Source organism: Poecilia reticulata, linkage group LG9 (genome assembly GCF_000633615.1).
Source record: "Poecilia reticulata strain Guanapo linkage group LG9, Guppy_female_1.0+MT, whole genome shotgun sequence".
In the NCBI taxonomy this organism is placed as follows: Eukaryota; Metazoa; Chordata; class Actinopteri; order Cyprinodontiformes; family Poeciliidae; genus Poecilia; species Poecilia reticulata.
In genome coordinates, this window is record NC_024339.1 from 29,190,084 (window position 1) to 29,211,463 (window position 21,380).

Sequence of the window (21,380 nt, forward strand, 5' to 3'; positions counted from 1 at the left end):
AAATTTGCAGTGGTCATACTGACATGAATACTTGCAGCACGCGCAGTGGTCAACAGTCAATTTATATGATCTGCTTTAAAGACAGATGGGTTTAATGTCTATGTGCTCCAGCATAGCAATGAATAAATAAAAACAACACAGGTCAAGACAAATCTTGACCAACGCTTTCACAAGCAGTCCAAGTCGTTCCTTGATTGAGGACAGTAATTAGCTCACTATAGTCTGCACATAAATGAAGACCAGAGGATATGGAGGCTTCAGTTTGCATACAAATGTCTACAAAACTTTAGTTAGAAAAGGAGTAAGGAGCAGATGAGGCAAAGCAGGGTGCACATCAACGTAGACCCCAGTGGGGAAGCTCATGTGACCCATCCCTTCTCTAGCATGTGCGGTTTCTCACCTCTGTTCTGATTTGCTGATTTTTTTGCTTTGTTTTCTCTTATTATTCTAACCAGAAATCAATGCATAGTTTTGAAGTTGAATGAAAGCGCTCTGTGATTTTCACAATAAAACGTTTCTATAAAGCATGCAGTGCAGCCACCTTTTCATCGGACATCCCTGCATAAACTCCAGGACAACCAATTTCCCTCAGAAATTCCCTACTCAGTATATAGAGTCTATAATGTCAGGATATATCCAGTTATATCCGCACACTTTCAAGACTTTCACTTTATGTAACGTCGTCTTTAATGACAATTCTACACGGTGTCACTGCTCTGTGTTGGTCCGTCGCATGAAAACTCAAGACAACACATTGGTGTTGTGGTCATAGAAAAAGGGAGTGTGAAGATTTTGAACTTAACTGTGAGTGCGAGCATGCAGCAGCCGAAAGAGCGAGAGGTTTTTCAACAACAGAGAGTGATTTCACACCTTAAACCGCAACACAGGACTTAATGTTATCTCTCAGCTCAGAGAGGGCGCTCAGGAAAAAAAAGAAAAAGAAAGGAAAAAAAGCTAAAACAAAACACCGAGTCGATACTTCACGACACGCAGCTGCCCTTTCACTCAATAAAGGTATCAGCTTGATTGAGAGCTTAGCCAGTGTTTGTTTCCACTGCTGTGGATAAAGGAACGCTAGCTTAGCAGTAAATTTCAAAGGTAAGGTCGATGATGTGAGGCATCAAATGAACAACAAACCCCCGCCCCCAAAAAACCCAAAAAGACAAAAAATAAAAAATAGTGCTGCCCAGTGGGAAATCTTCCCTCTCACTTAAACATACACTTAAATGGAAACCAAATGAGAGCAGATGAGGGACAACATGCCTCTGTTTATGTGTGCATGTATAATTCATGGCGTCCACAGAGTGCCATGATCAAACAGATCATTTACATCAGGGGAAGGAATGGGACAGGGCAGCGAAGGATCCTTTAGCATAATGTACCGTCTGCATGTACATTTTGTTCCAGGACATGACGTTTATCATGGCGTCGGAAACACAGCTTGACGTTTCATGGAGATGCAGTTTTGTCTCGTGGATATTTTCAGTTCCAGCTGATAACTCCCCTCACGATAAATGTATCGTTACAAACCTTTGGGTTAGTTTTGTCTGCTACAGGTAGGAAGAAAAAAGCCATTTTCTGGATTCTTTATTTTCCACCTAAACCAGTTTCTCAACCTTTTTTGGCCCAGCGTCCCCCTAGCCTTTATCCAGGTCCCTCACCGCCCTCCACCAAAGAATTTGTAGGCTACTTTACACTGATCATTATTTTATCATTAATATTACTATCACTATTGTAGATGTTTTGGGTTTTATGCTTGCTTCTGTATTTATCATCAAAATTATTTCCCAGAGAATAAAAAAGCCATGGGAATAGAAATTATTTTCACAGGTGTCTACAAAAATGCAATGAACATTCAAGTTAAAATCGGTAGGTCTAAGAGCAGCCAATCAGAGTGGAAAAAAGATTCTTGTCCTGTGCCATTTTTTAGTTGTTAAATATTCCACAAAATGACCAGATAAAAGATGTACAACATGGCAGTTTAAACTTTGAACTATTTGCAAAACGACTGAGCTCTGCAACATTAAAACATGGATAGAACTATAACTACATTAATCATAGCTCTTCTTGTCTTTAGTGTTTCTGTCAGTTTCTGGTGGTACTGGACAGAAATTACAAAGAACAAATCTGGTTCTTAATCAAATCCTAATGAGTCAAATTGAAAGTGTCATGGAATGTCATTTAGTTTCCTTTGATTAGTATTGTCCTCTCTTGGTTTATTGCCATGTCCACTTTAGTTTCTTTCCTGTTGCTAGATTTTATGTTTATTGACGCTCACCATCAGTCATCTTCACTCATCACCTGCTGCGCCTAATCGTCATGTGTTTCACATCATGTGTTGATTTTTTTCACTGTTCAGCGTTGGATTCTCTATTTTTATGCCATAATTCACATCTAGTTCGTCGCTCTGTTTTATGTCCCGCTTCTCCTGTTTCAGAGTTTTGCCAATGTGCGTGTCTTTTTTTTAAAAACTCCTTAAGGTGCAGGGCGATGGGGAAAAGGCAGACTGACATAAACCTTTTGAAACAACTGAAACAATTTCGGTATTCTGATTATTGAAATTTAAAAGTGCTGTGTTGTTCTATCACCCCCGTTTCATACTGGACCACTTACAGCACCGGTGTTAATGCTATAAAATGAATGCTCTCAATCRTGGTATCACCCATGGAGGGATTTCTTTATTTAAATGGGTTCATTTTTTCAGAGGGATACAAAGTGAGGGTATCATGATTTTAGTCATTACATAAGAGCGATTTTCTGTTATCCTTCCATGAAAGCGGGCAGCTTTCAAACGGAAATAAAACATTTTTTAAATAAGTTGCTGCTTTGACATGATCACAGAACTGCCAAAACATACAAAAATACCAGACAAAGTGAATCACAGCAAGGTCATCAGCCGGTGTAACGCTGAACTGATGCGGTGAAGCTACTAGTAGCAGGAGCGTTGCAGCGCCAAGAAGCTACAAACACTGAAGAGAAGAAGAGCTGCCATTGACACAGTTGCAGCCAAGCATGATTTAATGTTACACAATGCAATTTTAACAAGTTGCTCAAAGTCTAAACGGGTATTGTTGTGCATTTAAGGTGCAAAATTTACCTTCGACCAAACGCCCCCCAGAGGAATCCCAGCGCCCCCCTTTTGTAAAAATTTCTGCCAGCGCCCCCTGCCGTCCTCTGAACGCCCCCCGGGGGGCGGTACCGCCCACGTTGAGAACCGCTAGCCTAGACAAAGATTCATTCTGAACTTATAAACAAACTCCCGTCCATCATCAGATGTTTTATACTGTACATTTGAGACAAACCGTCAATGCTAGAAAGCGGTTTTTCTCCAAAGCTGCATTTTAAAATCGGACAAATCGACGGCGTCTTCTGACTCCTTCCTCCTCTCCGGTCTACTTTAAATATAGAAGTACGTGTCCCTCATCTCGAGGCAGCGACCCTGACCATCACGGCAAACAGCGATGACGGTGCCTGCAGCTGCACGACTTCCGGGGTTTAACCGAGGAGTAGTTCCCCTCGTTCATTCCTTTTAAAACAATTGATAAAATGTGGGGCAAAAATCAAGCAGCTTTTTTTTTTAACCCATACTTTGCATGTGCAATCTGCAGCACACTTACAAAGCAGGTAGCCCTCTCTAACAGGCAGAGACAAATATGTCTTATGACGTATAAGAGATCAGAACGCAGAATCAGCTTTTGTGCAAGTAATGATAATTTTTTTTTTCCCCATATAAAGAGCTTTTTACAAAACAGGAGGACAAAAAGATGCCAACTCTGACTCATTCGCTAACCAGGCAACAGATGTTCTCGCCACAAACAGATCAGGTGCAGAGGCGATCAAAGAGAAAGAGAAAAAAATATTTCCTCACAGAAAACTCCAACATCTGTGAGAACACCTGATTCCCCCCCCATCACAAAGGAGTCCGCTCTGAAAGAAACAACGCATCAGATTATAAAATTATGCAGTATAAAGTATGGACTGTTCGGACATGTGTGGGGAAGTTTTTGGAATATGTTATATTGTTTTAACCCAAAATAAGGGCAGGTTGCATTAACAGAGTGAACACATTGGAGTTCTCTGTAGTCCAACGGGATTTAAGAGAATTTATTCAACTAGAGAAATAATTTAGCAAATTATCAGGCTGAAATTCATCACCTGTGATAATTCTCCTGTGTCAAAATCCTAACCCACTTTAAGGAAGTTTGTGATATTTCAGGTAGTCTGTATGCTGTAAATCTCGTTGTTCTTTGAGAATGTGTCCTTAAAAGTTTAATGCCTCGGTTAAATCTGTTCAGACCTCCTCGGTTCATTCTGCCGGGAAAACCCAAAAACTCTCACAAAGTGTTCAGAAATTTGCAACATCCTGTGCTCATATTTTATTAATCTCTTCTTCTTAGATAAAAACCCAAATTTATTTCCGACACTTGGCATAAAAACAGAGGGATAGCTAAACATTAAGGCGTTGATCTGAACAAGTTCAGATTTTTTAAAATCTTTTTTATTTTTTGAAATCTCAAACTAAATCAAGGCTCGTTTTTGGAGCCACTCGTGGTCTTCGGAGTTGCAATTTAAACTGAATCTAATCAGTCAAAAATCAAAAAAGAAACAAATTCCCACACCTCACGATGAAACGGCGATGTCGGTCTGCGCTCAGACGCAACATATCACAGCGCAGCATCAGCGTGAACAGGCACAGAGCTTCAGCGTTTCCTCTGTGATTCTGCTGCTGTGGCACTTCAGCGTCGCCGAGGAGGACGTTGAGCAAACCGCACAAAACCTTTGTCACCACTGCGTTTCTTCTTACGCCGTGAGAACAGTTTTTGCTTTCCCCCTCTCTCGACTCGCATTCACCTCGAAGTTTTTCTGTCTCTGCTTTCCTGTTTTCATAAAAAAATTAAAAACTCTTACACAAGATCGTTGTTTTTAGGTCTCTTGATCTGGGTTTTTAAGTCAGAAGAAACACATTTAACTGTTTAAAGAGTCCGCAGCTTCATCGCTGATGCTGTAATGCCACATTAATCAGGGCCCCTGGCAGGTCGGGGCATATGGGTCGGCTTCTTCTCCTCCTCTCGGTGCCATTCTTTCACTCCCACCCCACCCACCCATTTTCTATACACCCTTGTCCCTCAGTGGGGTCGGGAGGTGCTGGTGCCCATCTCCAGCTAACGTTCCGGGCGAGAGGCGGGGTCACCCTGGACAGGTCGCCAGTCTGTCGCAGGGCAACACAGAGGCCATTCTTTCACTCCTGAGGGAATATTCAGCTTTCTTTTAGGGCCTACTCGATTGTCATCCTTCATTAGACCCACGGCATTAAGCCCAGTTTTAAAAAAAATGCTGATAAAGAACTAAAATCCACTTCATCTGCTCATGATGCATTGTAAAAAAAAAGTGGATAAAAATGTATGAGTGTTTGTTAAATTACTGTATTGACGCAGGTTTCAGGAGGTGGACGCAAAGCCGCTTCGCCCTGCAGCGGCGGAGTCGGAGTGGAGCGGAGAGGAGCAACACTGACACCAGCACATTTCAAACTTGCATCAGTTTGGCCCACATAATCTTCTCATGATTTATTTATTTGCTATAATATTAATTTTAATCCTGGTGGGGAGCGTCTGAGCAAGGCAAGGGGGCGGCTCGATGGAGAATAATGATCTGTCGGCTCCCACATTAGCATTCCTACCTCAGGGGCCTCATGAAAACAGCAAACATGTTGTTCAATTTTTTTTATTTTTATTATGCCTTTCAACAGAAAACTCAGCTGTTAGGGTTTTTTTTCTCTCTTTTTGGTTTTACATTTTGTTTTTACTCATCAGAAGGTAATTTGGCAACTCACACACTAACTGCTAAACAAAAGAGGAAGTGGTTTTCTCTGAGTGAAAAAAAAAAACAAAAAAAAAACTCAAGACCGTGTGAACCAGCCTGCCTGTTCATTTCACCACAAAGTGTTACACACAAATAAATCATTGCTATGTTACGTCCACTTTTGAATAACTATTTGCTTAGTGAGAGTTTTCTTTATTCTGTTTTTGCCTTTTTCTGCAACACCTTCGTTTTTCGTATCGTCAAAGAAACGTCGGTGTTAGAAACAGATTGTAGACCAAACAGACCGGGATAAACAATTAACTTAACACAACTTGCCCTGATTTCTGCCAGACCTGGAGAATGAAGAAACACTTAAAAAGAACTGGCCTGACGACATGAAGTAGGACAAAAGTTCTTAGAAAGCAATGCATCATGCGCCGCTTAAAGAGATCATACGAGAAACAAAGTCACTTACTGCAGTGAGTGGCTTTGTTTACAGATGGAGAATTAATGGAACCGTAATGATTCAACAAAAAGTAGTCCAAAAAAGAACCACTGACTTATTGAGGTGTTAAAGTAAAAACAGCATCTAAAGCACTGACGTCACTTACTTAAGTTAAGAAAGCTACTGAGCCATCTCGTCTTTATAAAAAAATGATCCCCAAAACTTTTTGGATTGTATTTTGTGGGCTGACAGGACAAAAGTTGAACTTTTTGGGAATGTCGTGTCCCGTTACATCTGCTGTAAAACTAACACAGCCTTATACAGAAAGACAACGGAGTCAAACATGGCGGTGGTAGTGTGGTGGTCTGTGTCCACCCTGTTGCTTCAAGTCCCGGGTTACTCTCCGTAAATAACAGCACCATGAATTCTGGTCAGCATCCTGAAGGAGAACGTCCGACCATCCGTTTATGACCTTCAGCACGGGAGCATCGGGTTATGGAGCAGGACAATGATCCTGAAAGTTCACCTCTGACCTCTGCCCAGGCAAATTCCAGACTTGAATGCAATTAAGATGCTGTGGGATGACTTCAAACAGGTTTTCCATGCAAAAAAAGAGTGAACCAAGATTTCTCTATCCCTCTGAGAAAATCGGCATCAGGCAGTAAAAGCTCCATCAGTGCGTCTAAGCTGTCTTAGGTATCCAGTTTACTTTTTGAGCCTGTGTCAGCTTTCCCACCCCATTTGCTGATATAACAAATTTGAAAAGACATTCACTGAAAATGAAAGTTTATGCAACGTCTTTGCATATTCATGCATCCGCTGATGGCTGCACTATTATCCCTTTGGACTCAGATTTAGGTCAGATAAACGCGAAAGAAATCAAAACCAAAAGAAAGCAGCTTCGGTCCCAGTGCCGACAGATGCGTCCGCCGCCACAGCATGCAGGTGGTGGGACGTGGGCAGTCCAGTTTTCACACGCGCCGACGTGTTGACACAAACCAGCAGATGGTGCCACCTCTAATATTTTGTGCATGTGCGAGGCGGCACCCAACCCCCAGCTTACGACCAGTTGTTTTACGACACGCTGGATAGAGATCAATACGTCAACAGCAGCTGCCGCCATCAAACAATGAACGTGTCACTCCAACATTTATGACACCGGGCGATCTTACAACAAGAATACATAAACAACATGCGGGATTCTTGTTAACTTTTTGTATCGATTTAGAGAATTGACCCTCGATCAGAAGCAGCACGGCGGCCGTGCTCTCTGCACGTAAATTCAGCTGATAAAAACAAACCGCCGTGTGCCAAATTCCTTTCCTGCACCCAACAACAGTTAAATTAGGGCGTGGGTGTGTGAAAAAAAAAAAAAAGTCTGATGTTTTACACTCTGCGTGGGTTCCTCTGTTATCTGTGTGTAGCACACACTTGTGGGAACGTACGCTGGGAGTTTGCATTTCAGGCTGTGCCTGCGTGAGATTGCAAGCTCTCATGTCCTGCTGTGCGCATGTTAACCACACTCATCCTGTACATCGAGCCACTCGCCTGGGAACCGATTTGCTCCGCCTTACGCTCAACACCACCGCCGCCACCCCCTCGCACCCCCCTCCTACCCCTCCCATCTGTTTTCCTCTCTCTACCCGCTGTGGGTCTCAGTGTTTCTATGCCTCGAGGTGAGAAAGTCACGTTTTTACCTACAACTCTGCATGGCTGAGCTTTGAGTGAGCCCTGAATTTCCAGAAGAGTTGTCCCTGAATGGGATGACCCCCAGGGGGTGGTGGTGGGGGGGGGGTTAGTGACCCAAGTCGGGCTGCAGAAAGCGAAAGCATTTCAGTCCACAGTAGTGACAGGATGTTATTCTAGCAAGCACTTTAGTGTGTTTCTCCCCAGAAGCACAAAGAATGACAAAAAATGAACACTAGAGCAGGGAGAGGGTTTCATATCACGGACATGCGCGAGTGTCCAGATTGCACGTCCGTGTCACCACCACATTGTGAGTAATATCCCGCAACCAATAAAAATTACAAGAGAAAAAACTCAAAATGCAGTTTTTCAGAACCAACGAAAAAAAAAAGCTAAAATGTTATGATGAGACCTTCATAACACTGCTAAGTTGGCACATCTCCAAAAGTTTTCTGACCTCTTCCACGAGAAAGGGGAAACTGATAAATGTATTCAAGCTAATGTTGCTTTTTCCTGCCACTCGATTTTCCAGAGACACCTGAAGCCTTGAGAGCAGGGTAACGTAAAGCTCGTTTACGATGCTGAGTAAAATTCACAGGGCATGGACTGAGCCTGGAGCCTGGACCAACTCTAAACATCTTGATGTAAATTTACATTTTGCATAATTGTTCAGGCAATAAACCACAATGGCTGTGGTCCCCAAACTAAGGAAAGACCTTCACACAGAATATCCATGACAACTCTGCATCTCCTCTTTGCCCCATATGTCTTATTAATAGTACTATTTAAGTTTTTTTTTTTAGATGTAATAATATTAACAATGCTATTACCATTTATCAATGTGTTTCACATCCACCACATAATGAAAATTTTACACAAAAAAAGGTAAACCTCAGAAACTTTACTTTTTAAAGATAAAGCAAATTAAACAAATACACTGTGGTGTTAAAATCAGCTTACCTACATTTTAAATACATTGTCTTTTACAGATATTTCTCGTTTATCGCTCTTTCTTATATCTCCGTGATCACCAGTTTTTGTGATCAAAGTACTAAAACAAATAAGCAGAAATGATTTTAACAAAAAACATTCAAACTTGAGTGTCAGTTCTAAAAACCCAGCTTCCAACACGGTGTTGGATTTCAGGGGCAGGCTGCTGCTCGCAACATGGCCAACACCAGCGTATCTTTTCTATCATGCAACGAAGTCGAATGAGTTTCTACTTTGTTTCTATGCTTCGGTTTATTGTAACGGGGGTGAAAAAAAAAAAAAAAAAAAAACAGGATCAGGGACAAGGACTGCTTTGAACTTAAACAAACTTCCTTTTCTTGGTTCCTTTTCTCTGAACTGCACTGAGGTCAGCACCATGCTGGCGCTCTGATTTTCCCTTGATCCATTATTCATTCTTCCCCGCTGGAGCTCTGCCTTCGTGGCGAACAGGCTTCCAAAGCTACACCAGTGCCCTCTTCGCACTTTGCCCATCAGTCACTCCACGTACGCAAGAGTCAGAAACGACGCGCAGTCAAACAAAGACGCTGTTAAAAACACATCCCGCATTTCTACCCCCCATCCCCTGCCTGACTCGCTCCGTCAGACTCCTTAGCTTCCAAGCGACTCAACAACCCCAGCGCGCCCTGATAGCAACAAATTAGTTCAAAGCAGAATGATCCAGAAGAGCTGCAGTATTTCACGCCTACTGGGGCCAACATAAGCTCATTATGGAGGAGACACACACACACACACACAGACACACACACACACGCACACGCACACACACAGGGAAGGAAAGGGAGGACTCTGGCACACAGAAAACAAGACTAAGCTGAAGATGTTTTTTTTTTATGATTCCTCTGCAGATCCATTGATCAGCATGTTAAAAGAGAGCAGTCATAAATCAGCGGAGTAAAGGGTGAGGAGAGTGAAAAAAAAAAAAGGTACAGAAAATCCGACACGTTCAGCGTAAAGCTTTGTGAGGCAAACATGCCGTTTTTTTGTTGTTTTTTTAAAAAAAATATATTCAATCAATGTTTAAGTTGAATCTGAGCTTTATGCTGAGGCAGCAACACATGAAGGCTGCGGCGGACTTCAGAGAATCTCGAGGAGCAACAACCAACCAACAAACAAACAAACAAACAAACAAACAAACAAACAAACAAACAAACACCGTTACCCGGGTGGGATGGCTCCTCTAGTGGTCCCCATGGAAATCCGCTGGGTGCCTGGCCGGTTCAGATTGTTCTGTCCGTTGATGGTGAGCGCGTGGTGACCGTGGGAGGATGAAAGCGATGGCATCACCGGGGAGCAGGGGAAGTTGGCAGAAGACAGCGGCGACTGCACCTGTTCGGCTTTCGACTGCCCACCTCCCACGCTTATGTTATTGTGGTTGGCACCGGAGGAGCCGGACGTCGGGGACCACAGGGAGGTTCCAGCAAACGTGTTGCTCTGCCGCACGCCGCCGAGGGCTCCCGGGGCGCCCGAGTTGCCCGCCGTCCCTCCGTAGAGCTTACGCCGCTGCGAGGCCAGGATGGCGTTGGAGGCGGCTCTTGTGCTGTTCACCAGGATGCACTGCTGGCAAGAGCAGGGCTGGCCAGAGCTGGCGCCCACGGGCCACGACTGGGATTTGGGAATGGAGCCCATGATGAGCGGGTACGCCAGATCCATGCGTCTGCGAAGGCGCCGCTTGCGCTGACTCTGCCGGTTGGTCTGCGACATGCTGTTGAAGTCGATGAGGTAGCAGAAGCCCAGAGAGGTCAAGTCCAGCCACGGGTGCTGCTTCTCGTAGGCATTCTGGATGGTCACGCAGATCTCCATGTCGTACGGCGTCCACGAGCCGTTGTCGTTCTCCCACTCCCACACCACGCCTTTCCCTGGGGCCGACGACGGCTCGTAGAAGTTCCTCTGCACGGGCCTCATGGTGCCTGAGAGAAAACGGAGAGAAGTAACAACGTGAAAAGGACTTCTTGACTTGAATGGTAAACACTTTGGTCAATGAGAGAAAGAACTTTAGTTTTATCACGAGGCTTGTCTCAAAACACCCATGAGTCAAACACACTTTCTGGTGCCTCTTACTCGTTCCAATGCGTTAGGGCTAATGCATCGACAGGCCCCCTACTGGTGGGAAGTATATTTGCTGACTTTTTTTTTCTTTCCTGCCCACTGCCACCCAGCTGCATGAAAGACTGCTACTAAGTCTTTCATGCATTTTTAAAAGAAAAATTCAGAAATAATATGTTTAGATATTTTACCAGCGAGATCACATTTTTGCTCTTGTTTCAAACAAAAGCAATGTTGTTTTTGGGCTTATTTCGACATATTGTGTAAATACACAAAATAAAATTTTTATTTTTATTCAGGACTATTACGCTGTAGGAAACCCACACTGATCTATAACCAGTACAGACCAAATGTTTTCAAGTTTCAGGCACATCAAAAACAATATGTGGTGCTGAGGAGACGTGACGCGCTGATGGAAATGAGGGCCAGCATGGCTCTGATGCCCTGAGGGGAGAACAAATGCTGATGTGAAAACTGATAAATTCTTCACCCTCATAAAGCTGCCACTTCACATAAAAGTGTAAACTTGGCCTTTGAAAAGAAAAAAAAAAAAACAACACAGACACGCGTCATACCCACAAGCCCTTACTCGGTAAGTTTGCCACTCTTCTGTATGACGACAGGGTGCAATGGGACTTTGGGACAAGGCGGCTTTGTGCCCATGTACCACCGCCGATGGGCACTCAGCTCCCTCCTCCATTATAACACAATTACCGTAGCCCCATGGGAAATCAGGACACCTCAGCCTATCCATCTCCACGCCACACATCAGCTAAGGTATCCAGGCGCTCCTGCAGAAAGCGTCGCCCCCTCGCCCTCCCCCAGCTAATTTAACGGCTAAATGCACAGTCCCGTGCCAGGGAGAGCCATGGCAATAACGGAGGAACAGGAGTGTGTGTGGAGAATAAATAGGCGTGGGATTGACATGGGTTGAGCAGGGCCGCTGGGCAGCGGCGGCAACCCCCTCAATCGGCAGTTTGGCGCCAACGCAGGGGAATAAAACTGCATCAGCAGAAACTGCGACTCTGACCTTGATTGCGTCCTGCAGTCTGCTGCTAAAGGACTCGGTTTGGTGGCTAATTTCAGTCTGAGCCATGTGCTCACAGATGACTAGTCAGCCAGCTGCGTGCGTCTCTCACATCTTCACCCAACCGTCCGTGCACAAATCTGCACCAAGGCGTGATTGTCGCTTGCAAGGTGTACCTCCTTTTTCCTCAGAAGAAAGCCAAAATACACAACATCGTTTAATAAGTTTCAAAATGAAACCTCTTCCACGTGGTTTTTGAAAGTCATGTTCTGGTCTCTGTAGAAGAGGAAGGTTCTGTGATGTTACAGTTCCTCACTGTGGCTTTTTTTTTTTTTAATCAGATGTGCAACATGCAAGTATGATTTAAATTGTTGTAAAAATCAACAGCTAAATAAGCATTGTGCAAATTTCATAAATAATGTAACGCGCAGTTGCTTATCCCCAGGCCTTAATTTATCCACTTGGTTAAGGTGAGGAGGGATGAACAGCATTTCATTTTGAAGACTGTTTATTAGCTTAAGCTGATCTGACAGAAATGCATAACACAGACGTGACCATATAATGTGGTTAATGTCTGTCATGTGCAACAGCTTCTGCCTAGTCTTAAAAAGAGAAGCAAGTAGTTTTTCTTTTGTTAATATATTTATTCAGGGATTTTAATGACATATTTTAGTTTTGTTTTTTAAAAGCTGGAATTGTGTTTGAATTTATGAAGGATTCATGGTCAAAGTTATACACACCTAGAAACTGGCTGGATATTTGAGCACGTTTAATGGCCAAACTGGTGGAACTAATTTTTTTAAATAGTTGGGTTTCTGTCTCTGACAAGCTGTTCAGAATATTTTTTTTTCTCCAAAGGGTAGAGATCATTCAGGGAGCTTAAAGTAACACACTGGAATAAAGCTGTTCTAATGTCTGCTTTATCCAGCATCAGTTCTGATGTGTGTCTGTGATCAGAACTCGGATGGAAAACCAACTCGTGTCCAGGTTTCTGCAACCCGGCTGTTGGTTTGAGATTAAATAAAGCAAAATGTGGATGTAGCTCATTACCTCTGTACAATGAACCAGTGCAGAAAAAATAGGCCCTTTGCATAACACCACTACCGTCATTTACTGCTGGTTCAGTGTTGCCAAACTTGAAAACCTCGTCTTACAGCCGAGCTGCCCAGTCTTTGTCTCATCTGGCCACTACGCGTTTCTCCAGAAAACATTTGGTCGCTCCAATTAAAAGCCAAGACATCAAAGCCAACGAAGGCTTTATTCATAAACTCCTAACGGGAAGTTTATGAGTTAGATGCTGTACACAGCTCAGAAATTTCTGGAAGAGCGGCTTGTTTAGCCGCAGCATTGAAAAGCTGAAGACACCGTCCTGATGAGGCGGTGACCTGATGACTAATAAAACAAACAATGAGGTAAGAAAGAAAAGGGTTATAATGTAAAAATGATTTCCGTTTAGAGCCTCATCATTTTTATCAATTATTTCTACACCGTTCGTCGCTCAAGGACATCCAGTTTCCTTCTGTCTGACAGCCTGTGTGCAGCTTCTCGCTAAAAATCCTCCCACCACTGTTACACCATTGGTCAGAGAAGGAAAAAAAAACTGTGAGAGAGCTGCTCTCTTTGTGTTTCAGAACTGCCAAATAATGACTGATATTAATTGTACAAATTACACAAAAGGTCTTATAATGGCTTTGACAAATGACGATGGAAAGCAGTTTGGCTTCACAAACCTCAGCAGTCCAGTAGAAGCAAAAAGATGTGAAACGAAATGAAGTTAGTTTAGAAAATATTCCCCATGGTGCAGTATCTTTATTTAAAGAAATAAATAAAGTTGTGTACACATTGCACATCTGGCAGGAGTTGTATATCATGAGCTTCTTATGAACGCAATGTGTTGGAGTGAATTGCAGCAGCCTGATCTTTTAAGGCAGACCTGTGCAGATGCTGTTGCAGTAATCAATTGGACTAAAGATAAACATATGGATGAGTTTCTCAAGATTCTGTTGGCACATTAGACCATTGATTTTGAAAATGTTCTCCTGGGGACAAAAGGCTGTCTTTGTAATTGTCTTTATGTGTTTCTGAATGTCGAGGTCTGAATGCATCACTACGTCCAGATTTTAGACCTGATCCGTAGTTTCTAGCTGTAATAACTGAAGCTGCGTGCCGAGGATGTAAATATAAAATAGGAGGTGCCCCAAGATGGTACCTTGGGTAACCCGTCGTGTGATTACCGTCATGTCAAAAGTTACCTGGTCTTCAGGAAAGACTTGAACCAGTGAAGTATTGTACAGAAAGCTTAAGGATAGCAAAGTGTGTTTGCTTCTGACCATATCTTTGTTTTCTACTCCTGTACTCAAATTAATGTTTTATTTTTTTCCACTGTGTGTAAACAGCTTTATTTATTTGAACACAGAAAATCATAAGGGCTAAAACTAATCACCAGTCGCTCAACCAGGTATGAAAACTGTTCTGCATTAAAAGCCTTAAGGGGCTTTAAATTGGAAAATTGTGATATGTTTGACCCTTAGTTACATATCCTTTGGTATATAGAGAGCTACAGAAAGAAATAACATGTATGCAAACAAGAAGACAACCAACTTTATGATATGAAATGTGTGCAACACTGATCTACCATGTCATAAACCAAAAAAAATTATGCTGAGGGAGGCTGGACTGAGACCAATCTCAGCACATCTACAGAGGCGTCAGTCATTTTGACATTCAGTCAAGTACACAAGTAAACTGGTTTCTGCCTCTAGTACTCTAATCAGCAACTTACTACATCAGCACTTTCACCCGTAACATTTTACAGAGGGCTTTCTGGGTCTACATGGGATTGAGGACCAGGAAATGCCAAGGTGAGCAGTTCTAAACACGGGTTGTTATTTATTTTCAATGTTTGAGCAGAGACAAGATGTAAAGCAATGTCACACTTCAAAGAAACCACCATCATATGAAATAACTCGCGACAATATTAATTTAGTACTTCCTCTGTTTACCTACCAAAAAGTAATTATGAAGAAAAAGTGCAATGGTGCTAAAAAGTTTCAGGTTTAATGCAAGTGGTCAAAACAGATGGGTTATATGAACACTAGGACATAAGTAATCGGGAATAAAAACGCCTCAATCTGAGTATTTTCACATCTAAAATTATCATCCAAATGAAACGGGTATGTCGATTGATGATGCACAAAGCCTTGTTCCGTCTTCATTCTGACTGTGGCAAACTGACCTGACCACATGTGGGTCCTATGCCAACGTGACATATTTACGCCTTCAGTGAAGAGAAGGTATAGAGCAAACTTAATTAGGGAGTGGATTAACGTCTCAACCAAACCTGGAGCGGAGATGGACACTTTGAAAACACAGAAGGAACACACTGCTACCGCTGTCTGTTTTTATGTTCAGTAATTTTCCAACTTTGCGCGTGTCAGTGCGTCTACTCCGAATAAAACCTGCTGCCGACACATGTAAAGATTGGATAATGAATTTTGTTCTCATATGAACCATTATTTTTCTCTCTCCCGGTCTGAATGCATTTCAGTCCCATAAAGTAATTTTGCGCAAGTAAACATAGCTACTGTCCGCTTTAATGACATACTTTTGCTAATTTTGCTAAGCATTTGTTTCTGTTAGTTTTATGTGGGGGGTGAGGGGGGAAGCTGAATAGTACTGCACGCAAAAGAACCCTACCCCATAATAATTTTAGCAGTCTTGCAAAATCTTAAGAGTTGAGGTTTGGGGTTTGCACAGGGAATTCGCACAAAGACAAAGGGACGATGGTACAAAATGTAACCAGCTGCCATAACTCCAAAACTGAGAGGCGAGACCTAGTGAGGCAGAAACATTTGTGCCGTCGTGTTTGCATTCTGCTGTAGGATCTGTGTAAACTGCTGATGGAGGATTGTTAGGACTGGAGACCAGAAGCCACAACACAGCAGTCCCAGAGCCCATATGTGGAAAAGTTTTATCCAAACATTCATTCTGAAACTTCTGCCACCTATTATATCCTGTAATTTACTGCTGTATAAACACTCCTCCCCCCCACCGCCGCCCCACCAAAATGTCTGGCCGAGCTGCTGATGTTCTCCCCGTGACCCTTCCCGCTCATCCTAACAGGAAACCGAGCAAGAGTGGTCACTTCCCGTCTGACCTTCTGTGCCTTCGGCGGCCATCTTTCCTGCCTCACTAATCTCCCTCACTCCCACGATGTCCTCCAGCTGTCCTTCCCACCAGCCCCCACACCCCAAACCCAACACCAGCACAGTCTCCTCCTCCGGGTGAGGGATAGCTGCGTGATGTATTGTTACAATCGAATCTCGCCGCGGGACTCTCGACCCGCTGTCACACAGAACCAGGCGGGTTCAGGATGGGCTCAATTGGCCTTTCACATCTTAGCCGGAGCAGAAAAAAAAAAAAAGAAGAAGCCATTCCAGTCCTCGTCCCTAATAGCTTTGTTTTTGCCTGCGAGTGCAGGGAATTACTCTTTGAAAGGGAAGGACATGCATCATTAAATTGCAACATCCTTGACTGCCCTTAGAGGTATCCTGCAGGGGAAGTAAATAGATTGGGAAAATGATACTTTATAGATAGCGATATCGAATGCTTTTACAACGGATGTACAATTACTGCTCATTCTGAACGAAAATATGCAGCACAGCCGGAGGGGATAATTTACTCTCGAAGCAGAACTGTAATGCTCTCTTTTTACCCCCCTCCTCAAGGATCTCCCTCATTTGTCATGTCAAAATGAAGACAAAATGAGATTTTTGAAGACTCCAGGCTTCAAATTAAATTTTTGTTACCCTCTTTTTCTTACAACTTCATCTAACAACAAAAATAATACAATGTTTGCTTGTTTTTTTTTTTTGCTATTAGTTTCTACAGGATTATGGACAAAATCAGAAGAAAATACAACTGTAAGTGGATGGATGAATAGAAGTGAATACATTCTGGAAATACCATCGGATTTTTACAGTGACCTTTTCTTCTTGTGCACTTATCCAGACCAGAAACATAAAAAAAAATAACTTTTTCATCATTTGAAAACAAGATAAAAGAAAAGAACAAAACAAAAAAAGGTGCTATTTCTACTAACTTAATGAATATACTACATAAATATGCCACTGAAGTCATGCCACGCTTTCAGTGCATTTGTGCTGTGGCCATCTGAGAAACAGCAATAAAAAAAAAAAAGGCCCGCTCCCAATAGAAGCCGTCTGTGACTCGATCAGTCGCTACAGGTAATTCCAGACATGGCAAAATGCACCAGGTCAAAACGATATCGTCACAGGGAGGCGAGATGTCGTTGTCATGAAAGCGTCTCCGCAGAGAGCAGAACGGGCAGGATGGGGTGGGCGCGTGTGTCCACATGTGAACCACTGTACTCTTACTTTCCCTGAGAACAGCACCAGCAGAGTCTTCCTCCTGTACTCATCATCTGCTGCTGACGCCAGCTTCCCCCCACCGGCCCAAAACACCCCTTCCAGTCTCTTCTGGATCCTGACCAAAGCAGTCACCACTGAGCCATCCCTCACATTTTCCACTCTGTCACTCACTGGACCCCGTCCCGGCTCTCACACATACAACGCTCAGCTTTTGGACAGAGATGAGAGATCTGTGTCAGTGAAAAACATCACCTTGTATTCATTGCTCCGGGTTGCCCCGCTGCCGCCAAGCTTGGATCGAGCTCTATCGTAAATCCTTACAATTGACAAACCTCTCCTGCTTCCCAGGGGCTCCCGTCGATCGCATTAAAACATTCTGCTGCGTTTTCCGCTGAACTGGAAGGGGAGAGTTCGCAAAACGCTCACAGTCATATATGTCTGAAAAGTCTTTTAAGGGGTAATGAAAACAACAAGACAAAATCCTAGCGTTACATTGGTTTTACTCTTCCTTTCAGCACCCGAAAACTAAGTTGTGCTATAAATGTTTTTGTTTTTTTTCTGAACTTGGTATTCGGTTAATAGGCACCAGCAACCCTCCCGACCCCACTAAGGGACAAGGGTGTAAAGAAAATGGATGGATGGATGGAATAAATAAAAAACTGCCCTGCAACAGACTGGCGACCTGTCCAGGGTGTACCCCGCCTCTCGCCCGGAACGTTAGCTGGAGATGGGCACCAGCAACCCTCCCGACCCCACTAAGGGACAAGGGTGTAAAGAAAATGGATGGATGGATGGATGGTATTTGGTTAAACACGTGCTCTCAAGCACCGTTTTCCCCTCCGAAATGTTCCCTCTAGGCGTCAACATTAAAACATTAATGCTCCTCACTGTGCTTTTTCAATACACTGTTGAGAAGTTTCTAATCCACACCGGCAATAATCTATGACTCACTACAGGCATCCACTCTCGGGTACATATAACATAATTTGACACATAAATTGTTATTTTTTTCTATTGCACGTCAAGAATTGTTCACTTTCAACGGAGGAGCTATTATATGTCATGAACACCCCAAGAAGCATGTTTACAGTGCGTCTGTAAAGAATAACACTAAACTACCACATTATTGTCAGTGGAAAGGGAAATTAAATATTTAAGTTCTTTTGGAAATAAAATCAGATGACTGTCCTGTGCATTTTTGTTCTGCCTCCTTTATAAAACAGCCTTGGACTGAAATTAAAGCCTCAAGTCTTTCAAGGTGCATCTCTACCTGCTTTGTACATCACTGTTTTCAGACAGCAAGCCTTCTGAAAACATCCTTTTTCAAATCTTGTTAAAAATGATTTGGATTTAACCGGTGGGTTGCCAGTTTGAACACCTGCTATGCACCATTCTCATTGTATGGCAGACTCACCTCTGTCAGTCTTCTCCAGGGTAGCAGTGGCTACAATGTAGCTCGCCATCATCGGCGTATGACCCTGTGCGTGAATGGGTAAATGAGTCAATGTAGAGCAAAGCGCTTTGGAGTCCTCGGACTTGATAAACCGCTATTCAAGTACGGGTCATTTACCTTTTATCATCATCACGCACCATCAACCAAAGGATAAGAGGGCCTAGATGCCGCTGCTTCATCGCCTGAGCGTTAACCTCCGCTGTACCTGCTGCCCCCCTGTTGACTCCTTGTGTTTTCCCTCATGTGCTTTAGCCTTTTGTTAACTCCCTTCTTTGTGTTCATCCTTCAAGGTTTCCTCCGTCGTCACCTCCAGAGTTCCTCCTAGGGTTCCTCACTCGTAATCTCCCTGCAATAGTTCCTGGGTCAACGGCTCATGACCTCTTGTCATCATTCAACCACTGATCCAACATGTCCTGCTCCCAGCATCCCCTGTGCCACGTCAGCCAACGACTCCCCGGACTCTGCTCATTCTGTCCTGGTGTTCATCACCTTCGTCCACCGAAAGCCATCAACCATTCAACCTTCCTTAGGGTTCATCTCCTTGGCTCACCTCTGTCCCTCTACCTCACAGCGTTGCCGTTTCCTGCCTCCTCTGACTTTCCAAGACTCTGCTGTATTCAATAAAATCTGTAAAACTTGTACTTTGTCTCCTGAGAGAGTTTTGGAGAGCCGTGAAAAACATGACAAGTTATGATGCTGTTTGTTTACCAATATTCTCCTAAAAAATAAAAAATTCTGACATCTCGGACAACTCGATTTAAGATGAGATTAAAATACACAAAAGGTGGACTCTATTTATACTAATTACTGTACTAGAAAACTTCCCTGGATTAAGGGATCTACTGGATTTTATTACGGTTTACGAGAGAAAGGACGGTAAAATCAAGCAGATTTTTATTTGCAAAAGAATTTCAAACCTGGTAAATTTTTATTTGCACTTCCCAGTTATGTGATCACCAGTGTCTTCAATAACAAGCATTTTGCCACAGTACCCATGTTGAACACTGAAACAAATATTTAAAGCAAACTTGAAGGAACTTAAATCTGATAAACTTAGTCCGACGTAGAAGAACATCCAAAGACACGTGTTAAACTAAAAAAAACCACAATGCAATATGACAAAAATGTCACGGAAGGACGACATATCCAAAGGGTTCAACCTCAAACTCAGCTGTAAAGGATCCAGCCGCTGCAACCCTGAACTAAATAAAATGGGTCAAAAATGTTGCTGTAGAAAAAAAACAACAAAAAAACTCCATGAATTATTATCATCAACCTTCATCATTTTCCTCATATAAATAGCAAATTCATGATGAATATGTTAATGCATTCTTGAGTATGGGAGACATAAAATAATTAAAGCCAGTTTGATGTTTTCACATAACTCCCCGGGGCAGATCTTTAAAAGACTTTCATCTCTGGAAAAAGGATCCCTCACAAACAATGAGCCCAAGCTGGCCATTAGCGACGAAAGAGTGAGACGTTGCTTTGAATATAAACGCCTCAAACTGTCAAAAAATAAAAATAAAAATTGTGCTATTACCTGAGTATGATAAAAGGAGTTTTTTTTTCTTGAAATGCATGTAAAGCAGAGACCTTAGAAGTGAAATCTCTCTCTCCCGTGTTAAAAACAAAGTGCTGCATACCTGTACATCAAAGTCCCAAAGATCAGTAAGAGACTTATCTACTCGTTAGGTAACATGTGGAGATCAGAGAACATTGTAATGAGCGTGATAGGCTGGGATTAAGCCGCTTTAGCAGTATTGGATCTTAATATTTCCGTTCTTCAGCTACTCTTTCAAAAAAAAAGAAAAGAAAAAAATCCTCAACCGGCGAAGCTCTTTCCACGTCCTGATTCATTGCTTTTATTTTCCCAGGATGCACCTCTTCATAAAGGGCTGTAGTCATGAATAGTGACTTGGATTCCCTGAAGCATCCTGATCTCTTTGTCTGCAAAAGTGATGGATGAACAAAAGTGTCGGTAGATGAGGGAGAAAGAGGGGGAGAAGAAAAAGAGAAGAACGGTGGGGGAGGGAGGATCCTGAGATGGAATAAGGCCAGAAAACAAGAAAGAAAAAAAAGGAGAGGAAAAGGTGGAAAGTATCTGATGAGAGGAGCTTATCAGCTGACAGGAAAAAAGAAGCAAGGAGTGCAGTGGTGGGGGTAGCAACTTCTTGAAAAGTAAACGCTGCAGTAAAAAAAAAAGAAGATAAAAAGAGAAAGAAAGAAATTGCCCAACTTACAGTTTCGCCTGCAAGAAAGACAAAGTGGTCAAGAAAAGCAAACCGACTCCCACTGCAACCGTCCTCCTCTTCCTCAGCCCCTCCAGCTTTCCAACAGCCTGGCAAGGCGAGGGGAGCTGGCCAGTTTCTGCATGCTTGTGCAGCGTTTGCACTTACTGAGGTTACACAAAAAGGCCAGAGTGTGTAAAAAAAAAAAAAAAAAAAAAAAAACTTCAGAAAATTAAGTTAGAGGCCTGTCCACCTGCCAGCTTCTGCACTGCAGCAGGCGCTGAGACAACCTTAA

The 21,380-nt window shown here is 42.9% G+C and overlaps 1 protein-coding gene across 3 annotated transcripts in view; it reads right to left on the bottom strand.

The window, feature by feature from the left end:
• The window catches only part of dtx1 (deltex 1, E3 ubiquitin ligase), a 49,528-nt gene that overhangs the window by 11,110 nt on the left and 17,038 nt on the right, over nt 1–21,380 (bottom strand). For all 3 annotated transcript variants that reach the window (XM_008419187.2, XM_017306840.1, XM_008419186.2), the window contains exon 3: nt 10,101–10,848. In XM_008419187.2, coding sequence (XP_008417409.1) covers nt 10,101–10,848 — 748 coding nt within the window. The remainder of the gene's footprint in view (nt 1–10,100; nt 10,849–21,380) is intronic.